The sequence below is a fragment of the Triturus cristatus genome, chromosome 5_2, assembly GCF_964204655.1.
Source record: "Triturus cristatus chromosome 5_2, aTriCri1.1, whole genome shotgun sequence".
Taxonomy (NCBI): domain Eukaryota; kingdom Metazoa; phylum Chordata; class Amphibia; order Caudata; family Salamandridae; genus Triturus; species Triturus cristatus.
The window spans coordinates 414,418,067-414,429,294 of NC_140588.1; the positions used below are offsets into that span (position 1 = coordinate 414,418,067).

The 11,228-nt window shown below is 42.1% G+C and overlaps 1 protein-coding gene across 1 annotated transcript in view; it reads left to right on the forward strand.

Annotated features, from left to right (window-relative positions):
- The window catches only part of RALBP1 (ralA binding protein 1), a 250,917-nt gene extending 243,861 nt beyond the window's left edge, over nt 1-7,056 (forward strand). Inside the window, exon 10 of the mRNA XM_085607330.1 lies at nt 3,123-7,056. Coding sequence (XP_085463456.1) covers nt 3,123-3,386 — 264 coding nt within the window. The 3' untranslated portion in view covers nt 3,387-7,056. The remainder of the gene's footprint in view (nt 1-3,122) is intronic.
- The last annotated feature ends 4,172 nt before the right edge of the window (nt 7,057-11,228 follow it).

Genomic DNA, 11,228 nt, shown 5'->3' on the forward strand with positions numbered 1-11,228 from the left:
CCACATCAGTTACCTGGAACATCTGGCCCTCCAAGCCTTTCTACTACTTATTCGAGGCAAAGTGGTGCCTGCCCTGTACTGCCATCTGGAGCAGGAGGACACACACTTCTTCTCACTGCTAACTCATACAATTTGGTATTCGGCCATTCATCACCACATTCACATTATGACAGAGTACCTTCTGGGTGGACAATGACCTGGCGGACCTTCCAAGCAGGATGCATCAGCTGCAAGCCCACGGGTGGAAACTATACCCACAGGTCCTGTACCAATACTTCGAGCACTGGAGCACTCCTGAGAATGACCTGTTCACCACTCCTGAGAACAAAAAATGCTCAAACTTCGCCTCAAGGTATCCACACTCTTAGTCTATGGATCAATTGGTCAGCGATATTTGCCTATGCTGTTCTGGCTCTACCACTCCTGCCACTAGTGGTATAGAAAATGCGGCAAACATCACAGGCTCTCATCCTGGTAGCCCTGACCTGGGCCAGGGAGCCCTGGTATTCAGCTCTATTAGAGATGTCTGTCATGCTGCCCACAAGGAGCTTCCCAACATGCTTTATCTTCTCACCAGAAAACAAGGTCATATCAGCCATCCAGATCCGAAAAAATTCAGTCTAGTGATCTAGAGGTCTTATAATTAGGTTACTTGGTCCTTCCCTGGAAATGCATGGCATGAGTCCTGTCGACCTTCCACATGGGTATGTTATGCTCTAAAGTGGAAACAAATTGTCCACTACTGCAATGCTTAAAAGATAGACAATCTTAACACCTGCTGTCCAAAACATCATCGGCTAACTGATCCACTTCCAGAAGTCAGACCCAGCTTACACGTCTATATGCTTTCACTTTGTGGCTATAGTTGCATACATGCAAACAGGAAGCATTCCTCCCTCTTTCGCATCCCTGTAGTTAAGGCGTTCATGGCAGGCCTCAGTTGTAATTTCTCCTAGGGTTCCACTAGTGCCATTTTGGAACATTAACATTGTACTTGCCAGACTCATTAGTTCCCCCTTTTTTTTTTTTTTTTTTTTTTTTAGAGTTTTATATAGCGCAAACTAGACCCGAGTCATCGGGTATCAGAGCGCTTTACATGAGCACTAGTTTCGTTACAGATGAACACATTCATGTTTTTTTAGGCACGGGGAGATTAAGTGATTTGCCCAGAATCACAGGATGTTGAGCGTCGTTGCTGAGACTCGAACCCGGTTCCCCAGGTCCAAGGTCGGCCACTCTCCCAACATTTGAAACCCTACACTTTTACCTGCTTCAGTACCTTTCCTCGAAAGTAGCCTTCCTCACAGCTATAGCCATTTTATGCCGCATTAGTAAGCTACAGGCTCTCACACTGCAGGAACCCTTTCATCCAAGTTCATATGGCGAAGGTAGTACTCAGGACAAACCCTAAGTTCCTCCCTAAGGTGGTTTCCCCATTCCACCTTAACAAGACCATAGAAGTCCAAGTCTTTTTCCCACATCCAGCCTCAATAGCAGAGTGAGTGCTGCATACCTTAGACATAAAGTACACTCTAATGTACTTCATTGACCATTTCCACTAGGCAGACAAACTGTTCATAACCATTGCAAAGCCCCACAAGGGATAACCCAAATCCAAGGCAGTAATTACAAGATGGATAATTAAATGTTTGCATACTTAACACAAAGCCAAAAGGGCCCTCCCAATTACACCTAGGGTACACTCAAACTGCGAGAAGCCTATATCCATGGCCTTCTTACAGAACATTTCCCTTGCCGACATATGTGGGTAGCCACATGGTCAACCTCACATAAGTTTACTAATCACTTTAGTGTGGATGTCCTAGCCAGACAACAAGCTATGGTTGGTCAAATAGTCTTAGCATCATCCACAAGCTAGCCACCGCTTATGGGACGGTACTGCTTTACAGTCTGCACAGAGCATTTGTATCTACAGCAACACATGCTATGAATGGAACATGTTAATTACCCTATAAGCATCTGTTTGTAGCTTGTAGTACAGTAGATTCAGATGCGCCCACCCTGCTTCCTTGATACGTGGCTTTGATTACAGATCTCTTCACTCTTTTTCACTCATTATCTTCTCCTTATAATACACTTTCATCGTATAGTGTTTACTCACTACCCCATACTACTCTCACCCGCTATGCCAAAAACAATCTAATGTGGAGTCGATACCCTTGTGCGGTGTCTAAGGGAGGCGTCACTATGCTTTGTGACTCAAAAGACTGCTTTAAAGAAAAACAACTTTCAAATGTCTGAGCCCAATACTAGATGGCAGAAGTATGCATGGCATGTGAATCTACAGCACTACATGCTACGAACAGATGCTTAAGAGGTAGGTAACATTTTCCTTACTTACTGTTTATTGTGTAATGCTGCTCTTGACATTTTTTATAAACATTTGTTCTTTTTTTTAATAATCCTTTTGTAGTGCCTGCACTCTAAAAAAAAAAAAATGGAATTTGATAGCCTTAACTCTAAAATCTTTACTAAATATAAAAGGGGTGTAGATTGGAACTTTTAGCTCTACCTTACTAAGCAAGGTACGGGGCTCAGAACCAGGAACTTTCGTGTAAAACATCATCACCTGCTACTGTTGAGGCAGGGAGAGGGCTACTAGTTGGATCCAGGCAGTGGTAGCAGGACATCAACGACTCCCGTAGACGTTTGATAGTTTTACATCGTTGAGATGTTTGGGATGCAGCATTATTTCCCAGTGCTCTTGTGGACTTTTTTCTATTTTTAAAAAAATGCCTTTTTCACATTTCTCTGCACATATTTTATTTAAAGACCTGGTGGAAAAAAATACACCAATTAATGTGAGCAGCATTACACAGTCAGCCATAGTTGCATTTGTTTTTTTCACTTAAATGTAGAGTGTTAGTAGTGTGAAGTGTGGTTATTATGTAACGTACATCCCTTTATTTGTTCACTGCAAAGGCGTTATTTACGTATTTCACTGTTTGTCAAGAGGGGAGCTGGTGAGTATGTGCTCTCTGACTCCACTTGTTTGATAAGCAAATGCACACGGGCCTGTTACAACTGACCAGACACGAGGGGGATGCCGGGTGTTAATTTAAATGAGTTAGTGACATTGTTCCTTCTTCCACTTGTCACAGATCAAGAACAACCACCTGAACCAAGCAGTCCACGAGGAGCGCGAGGCGATCATCGAGCTGCGAGTCCAGCTCCGACTGTTACAGAGGCAGCGCGCGAAGTCCGAGCAGCTGCAGGAAGACGAAGAGCCCGCCAAGCGCGGCGTCCTCGCCCTGCAACAAAGAGACTCTGTTCCCGACACGAGGGCCGCGAAGGACCAGCCAAAGGGTGCCAAAGAACAAGTCCGGCCCTCGCCAAACAAAGACCGGAAGGAAACGCCAATCTGAAGGGACTCTTCGTGCTGTCTTTGAGGCAGCTGGCTTGAAAGAACTGTGCAACATACTGTAATGCCCCCGAATAAAACCGCACAATCATTGCTTTTTGTACATTCTGTAAAAATGTTTGAGCTCGTCCTTACGTTGTGGCATGACAGTTAGGCTTCCAGCTCAGACTAGCTTGGACTTCGGGTTAGGGAAAGATCTGCACAGCTTCCATGATGGAATATATGGAGTCTTCATTCTTTTGAGGTTTCATTTAAATGCAGACCGTTTTCTCTAGAAAAGGGACTGCGCAGTAACCCCTTAGGGCAATTTAATTCTGACACTAAACCCATTCATCTGGACTGTCGTAGAAGTAGCACCCGTTTCCCCACTCACAGGACAGACAACTTGCCTGTTTCCCCACCCCGCTTATATCTTTCAACCGAAGTCATATTCTCGTGCCTTTTACACCCTCCAGATGGAGATGTTTTTTTTTTTTTTTTTGCTTATAAGTTAGATTGCAGGATATTCCTAACCATCCTGTTTGCCGTGCTCTTTCCTCCGATAACTTGCTTGACACTAAATGTGCTGGATAAAAAGAAGCCATTTTAAAGCTTGTCAACACCACATTTAGGCATGGACCAGCCACACTCCTTTCAGTGTTCGCCTGTTTGCTTCAAGCAAGGTGTGACCTTTTTGTAAGTTGCTGATCTTCAAAATCCTTCTGTTACATGTTTGTTTCTAATAACCTGTATTTGTACCATGGGGTTTTTCTGTCTCAAAAAACAGAACATCAAAGGATTATTCTTGCTCTAACATAACTTTAACAGTTTTTTTTGGGTGGTATGGGAGCTAACTAAACGGTTAAAGTTGGTAACTTTCACAATTAATATCTGTCAAACTATCAAATGGGCCATGCTGATCCCATCAGTATATTTTCAAAATGATGTATTTAAAATTATGACTATATAAAATGCACACTTAATTTGAACTATTTGTCCATTAGCCTCAAGGTCTTAGCATTGTTGTCTGGTTTAGTTCTCTCTAGAAATTATAACCCATGGGAATGAAGCATCCTGGTGTCTGTGACATCCATTGTTTTGTTTTCAAAGTTAATACAGTGAAAATAAGAAACTTTGTGTGGTATACCTAGAGCACTCTGTTATCTGAACACATCACGTTTTTCAATCCACCTGTAAGAACGTAAGGAATGGAACAGTTGAATGGTCCCAGAATTGATTATCCCACCTTTAATGTTAATTCCTCAATTTTTTTTCCAGTAGCTCTGCCATTTTTTTTATCTGTGCTTGGGGCTTATTTTTCTATATGCAATGTTGTTCAGCTTGAAAGGTTTTGCCGTTTGTGTACAACACACAGAGTTGGAAGACGCCATGCCCTAGAGGTACGGTGTTCAAAGTAGGTACTGAAGGAGTGTCTCCCTGCCAATTGTTTGGAATGTCCATGTAAGATAAATTTATATAAATAACTCGGACCCCTTTTGGAGTAGCTCTTTATCCTGACAATGTGGCATTCATTTGGGCATTTTAAACGTATGCTGGATGCCCCTGCTCTTGAGTGAGGGGAGCTGACACTCTGTTCCTTGGTAGGTCTTCAAAATCTGATGTCTCCGCCAGATGATCAGCCGAGCAACTAGGTACGCTCTGATACTTTTATTCCTGGATGAGTAGCACATGATTCTTTTGAGGCATGGGTGTGCTCTGACGACATTTATTTGCCAAATTTAGTAAAAAACGGTAATTTTAAGGAACATATGCATGGTTCTGTAAGACAGCCGTAAGCCATAGTGGGATCAGAATATGGGTTTAACTTTGTTGGAAGGGCCCACCTTTGAATACAGGACTTCATTTGTTGTTTGTGTTTTTTTAATGGGATTATTGCCAGTACCCTTTCATTTTCCACTTCAAACTTCATTTTTGTTCGATTTCAGAAACCCTTCACAAACTAGATATTAGAACGTAGGCGAGAACTGCTGCAAAAGAGGGTTGTTACCCAAGAAAAAAAGACCCTGCATCGCCAAAATTTCATCCTTGCTATTTGAATCAATTCTTCCATCTCAAAAAGTTATGAAATGCAATGGCTTCTTACGAATATAGTTGTTTTTCGTTCCATCAATGGGTAAAACAGCAGTGTTTGCTCCTCTTGATACTGTGCATACTTCGGAGATGTTGAGTTCAATTATATGGATAGTTCATGGGTCTCATTTTTACAACAGTTGCCTCTCTTGAACTAACTGTTTTTGCATTTGGTCAGTAACCATAGCCCTAATATCTATGTTTACCCTTGCATTCCTTTCTTAACTTTGGCTACCGGCTTACTGCTTGCCACCTTGTAATTACTTGGTACTGAAGGTGGGCCAAGCATGGATGGTTGAGGGCAGTATTGACAGGCCGGACCTTCATGATTGGGGCAATCATCTGATTCCTTGGCCTTCCTTCTTTAAAGTTCATTTAAAAATACTTGTTGATTGCCACATGTGGCACCTTATCCCCAAGTTGGCATTAGAAGAGAGCTTTATGGACCAGCAGCAATGTGGCTACTGGTTAGTAATCTTCGCGTTTAGAAGCTAAATGGGACTCCTGCCTTAGAAAATAATTACACACTTGTTTGCACCACTAAATAACATTTAAACCAGTTAGCTTTAAATTTTACCTTTCCTTTACCACTTTTGCTGCCCCTATTTAGTACATAGAATAAATATCTCAGATATTCACAGAACTTTTTCTTTGAGTAGTTTTGTCTTATTCCATCTGGGAAGTGAATTTGACCGGAATAGGAGGTTTGATTTGTAAAGTGTTATCAGTGTGCAATTGTGTCTTACTCCAGTATCAGGGGTAATTTGTTTATAAATTTACAGTTGCAAGACATGCTTTCTAACGGGAAAAATTGGGGATTTCTTCCAAAAATAAGAATTTCCATGAGGTGCATGAGTAAGTCACACACAAGCTTGGAGTAAGACACAGCTACTCGTAGAACTCATTTTGTGACTCAAGTATGGCTATTCAGGTGTAATTCACATGGAGTAGGACACATTTACTTCTAGAAAAGGCATTATGAATTGGGCCTAAGAATCTCAAGCCGGCAATCATTAATTGTGAGATGTGTGCGAGTCTTTGTGTTACCTCACAGCATTTTGTTTTCTAGCTGTTATATTCCTGTATTCATGCAGAGAGAAGTAAAACACACAGCAGATTTTAAAGTCACAGCAGCTGAAATGCCAAGGCTTGCAAAGCAGATCACACCCTACTTTGGCAACTTAAGATCTCTGGACTATATGATATAACCATGGAAGAGACTTGTCCTTGCTGCGGTGTTGACACGGTTGGCTAGTTATTCTGGGCAACTTTTGGAGGCGGATCTATCTTAGACCTGTTACAAATCTTGGAACATTTATTTTTCCAAGTGCATTGTGTACTGTTTTGTGTTACCATTGGAGAAAACTGCTGATATAGCTAAGGGCGTAGTATTAATTACCTGTTTTATGAGGAAAGCCTTTTTTTGGCATCCCAACTTGTTAAATGCATTTTATGTTTACTGCTAATATCTTGGATTGAAAGTTTAGTATCTGTAACTTGACAATTTCTATGCTATTAATGTGTTTGTATCCATGAATCATTATCATTGGTTAGTTTCTGGGCAAAATCACATTCGACAAATAAATCCATTAGCCATTTGAAAAGCGTTATTAGTGTGTTTACCCTATAGCAAAATGTTTAGAAATACCCGATGCTACTTATTTGAAGCAGAAACTCATTTTTAGTGAGGCAAATATAGGAAACTGTTCGTTTTTCAGTCCTGTTCTGGCAAAGCACAGTAGTACTTTTGAAACAAATATGTTTATGTTGAATAATTAGCGAACTGTACAACGTACAGTGTTTCTCAACATAACAAATATTGCAGGGATTTAAGTGTGACGGATCCCATGGCTGAATGCCATGAACACAAAAATAACCACAATATCTAAGAAGGAAAAAAAGGAAGATTAAGGAATTAATTAGTCCGAGTGCCAAGAACACTTTTATGTCTGCAAAAGTATCATAGAACTATGTAGAGAATTTAAAAATCTATCCATTCATAGGGTCACAAACAGGGAGTATGACCTATACACAGTTACAGCACCAGAAAACATTCATACATTTCCACCAGTGTCTCAAAATGAATTATCCATCTTCTTCACCTTACACCAGTTTGTTCACATGGATTTCTCTAGATCCCAGAATCTCCCCAATACCTCCATAGTTCCCCAAGGATCCATCTTGCCCGTTATCATCTTCAACCCCTACCTCATGCCCATGGGACTATACTTACCAATAATGGCATCACAATCAAAACACTAACTACATGCACCTGTACATGGAGGTCAACACTGCTGCAGACATCCTAAGCCTAATAAAGACTACAGCTCATACCTACTTGGATGTAGAGGACCTCACTGAAACTGATTTGATCAAAACTAAACGCCTCCTATTTGCCAATTACTAGATGCAACATCTAGTCCAACCCTCTCTCATTTATCTGAACAGATTTACACCAATTTTCAATCAACGCTAAGTCACTCTGTTTCCCCTCTAACACCAACTTCATCCTCAAGGAGCACATCACCAAGAAAACTAGGACAGCTTGGTACTCTACTAAATTCTACTTGATTGTCTACTAAAGAAATTAAAACTGTTCCTCCCTTAAAGCTACTTGAGGACTTCTGTTCAAATCTGAAGCGTCTTAACTCTGGATAGTGGCAGTGTCCTGCTCTGTGGCTTCCCAGAATCCACACTGATTTCAAATATCTCATGAAGGACCCAAAGAACCACATCACCCCCAGCCGGATGGGACTCTGTAGGCTCCCATTAATTAACCTCATCACCTTCAAAACCAGCTGCATCATCCACTAAGTCATTGCGACCAACACCCATGCCAATCTAGCAGATGAGCTCACTGTCTCTGGTGGCTCCTGGTACACCTGTATCCAGGGTATCATCAGACTTTAAATGGGATGTTAGAAAGAAACAAAAACTTGGCAATAGGCCTCCATCAAGACACCTAAGATCTGGAATGTCATTCCTCTATTCTTCAGCACCTTTTCTACCCTTCAATTTAGGAAAGCGCTGAAGATGCGTCAGTTAAAAAAAATTCTACACCGCAATGCAGTAAATAGTCCACTCCCAGAACCCAGCCTAGAATTACTCTGATTGTAAGTCGTCTTCTAACGCTGATCCTAAACCGCTTTCCACTGCCTTTCACTATTTTGTGTTCTACAATATCGCATGTATACAATGAAATTAAAGAAAGCCTACGGCTTGATGGTGTGGTGAGTGGGTGGGTGGAGGGGTGGTCCCCAGAAAGCCACAGTAGTAGTTGTTGGCCACGTGGGAGGGACATTTTCTACAACAGTGAACTTATCTTTTATGCATCCAATTCTGGATGAGAGAAAGATGGTAAACGCTGAATAGATCTAAAACCAAGGCTATGATCTGTGCGGCCAGCATTACCACTAAAAAAATAATGGTCAGCAGGATGAGATTCTGTGTTTTGTGCACGACAGCTTTTCTCCAAGACCAACTTGCACATTCGGATTTTACTCTAGGTGAGCTACTCAGTGTAGGAAATTGTGTTACTGGTTGAGGGGGGGTGAAACCCTACTCGAGCGGAAACCTCCATTCCTGTCTGGGTGAAGTCACAAGCAAACCCCAATTCAACCTTTTCTTAACCCTGGGGAGAGGAGTTGGCCTAACGGCTAGGGCTGTTGACCTCGAATCTGGGGAACTGGGTTCGAGTCTCGGCAATGACAGCTGAACATCCTGTGATTCTGTGCAAATCACTTAATCTCCCCGTGCCTAACAAAAATTAATGTGTCCTCATGTAATGCAACGGGTGCTATGTAAAGCGCTCCCATACCCGATTCGGGTCAAATTCGCGCTATATTAAACTCTGAGAAAAAAACGGGGAAAAAAACCCTATGGTAGCTTGGCACAAAAGCAGTCCGACTTATCCTAGAGGCAATGTGCAAAATGTTTATGCAGCACTTAAAACAGTAATAACACAAGAAAAAACCAACAAAAATTCAAAAAAATAAGGTAACATTTAATAAATTATTTGAGACTAAAATAACAAAAATCCAATTGGTAGAAACTGAGATATGCAATTTTAAAGATTTCAATGAAAACAGTGCTTAGAAGCACAAAGCACCAACTGTCGTTATCTGGTTGTGCCGGACCGGGATAAGGTCACAAGTTCAGGTTGACCGTGATGGAGCCAGATACAGGGACCAAGTTAGGCCCACTGAAAAAAGTACCTTACATCCTGGTTGCGGAGCATTACGAGATCCCGCACTTAAGATGCATTGCGCAGTGGCGGTTCCGATGAGCTGCTTGCGGTGATGCGAAGTCTTGCGTCATCATTGGGGATTGCAGTGATGGGAGGCTTGCGATTTAAAGTCCTGCATCAGGAATGCGTTGCTATGGGTTGTGATGCTATCTCTTTTATAGTGGGTACGTCGTGCAGTAGCGGTCCAGATGTGTAGTTGTGTGGAGATGTTGCGCTGAGTCCCTTCTGCCCAAAAGACCACAGCTGGGCTGACAGAGCACCTGCAGGCCTAATTCCAAGGGCCCAAGACTGGGATGGCACTAGTTAGCAGACAGTGTCCAGGTGCTGGGGTCAAGGTGGTTGGAGCCTTTTCTGTCCCTGAGGCTTTGACCATGAGACCAGCCAACTTTCCCTTGGAGTCACTCTGGTGGTCCTGGGTTCAAGATGCAGGTCCAGTCCTTTTCACTTAGGCAGCAGAGTAGCAGGGCAACAGCGTAACAGTCCATCTTGCAGCTGAGCAGCACAGCAGTCCTGAGTCTTCCACAGGTCCAAAGATGTACTGAAGAGTTTGGTCTGAGGGTCCAGTATTTTCTACTTGGTGCCAGCTTAGAAGTAGGACAAGGTTCTTGGGGTTTCCACTCAAGAGGTGTTTGAAATTTCCTGCCATTGCCCCAGCTTGTCTGGGAACACAAAAGACTAGTGGGAAATCCCCTTGTGAGTGTGCTGAGACAGGGACTTTGTGATGTGCAAGTGTGGTATGTGGCAGCTCCACCCCCTGTTAAGTCAAAAATCGCCAATCCTGCCAATACCTAGTCCCCCCCTTTGCATCACTGTCTGGGAGCAATACACAAAGAGAAACTGCCAACTACACCTATTTATGTGACCCATGCACCAAATGGATGGGACAAGACAAATCCAACTTTCTGAAAGTGGCATTTTCAGAATTCTGACTTAAAATCCAACTTCATCATTAAATATGGCTTTAAATTACAATTCTGTAGACACCAAACTCAAGATCTCTACCTGCTCCCAGTTGAAAGTCATCACTTATTAAATCGAATAAGGTAAGCTAATGTTATCCTATGGGAGAGGTAGGCCTTGCAGTAGTGAAAAACACACGCTGCCGTATGGGCTGTTAAGGGCCTATTCTATGGGTGTCTCATTTTTTTATTTATTAAATATCTTTATTGAATTTTATTCATATAAACATAAGCAAAACGTCGCATTTGTCACATGTACAAAAAGAGACTGATACCACTGTCCATTACTAACTTATATAAACACATGCATATCACATTATATGAGAGCTTGGCCGGAACAATTGTATCATCTGCATTGACAGAACAAAACAGAGGTCTGCATCATGTGCCTACATTTGCTTCGTGTTGCCTCCAACTACTAACATTTTCTCGCAGTATGTGTAATGCCTGTTATCCGTGATGTTTGACTTAGGATCCTAGGGGTGTCTCATATGTATTAAAAAGAAAGTCTTAGGCCTGGCAAAGGGTTTATTTTGCCAGATCGAATTGGCAATCTACAACTCACATAAAG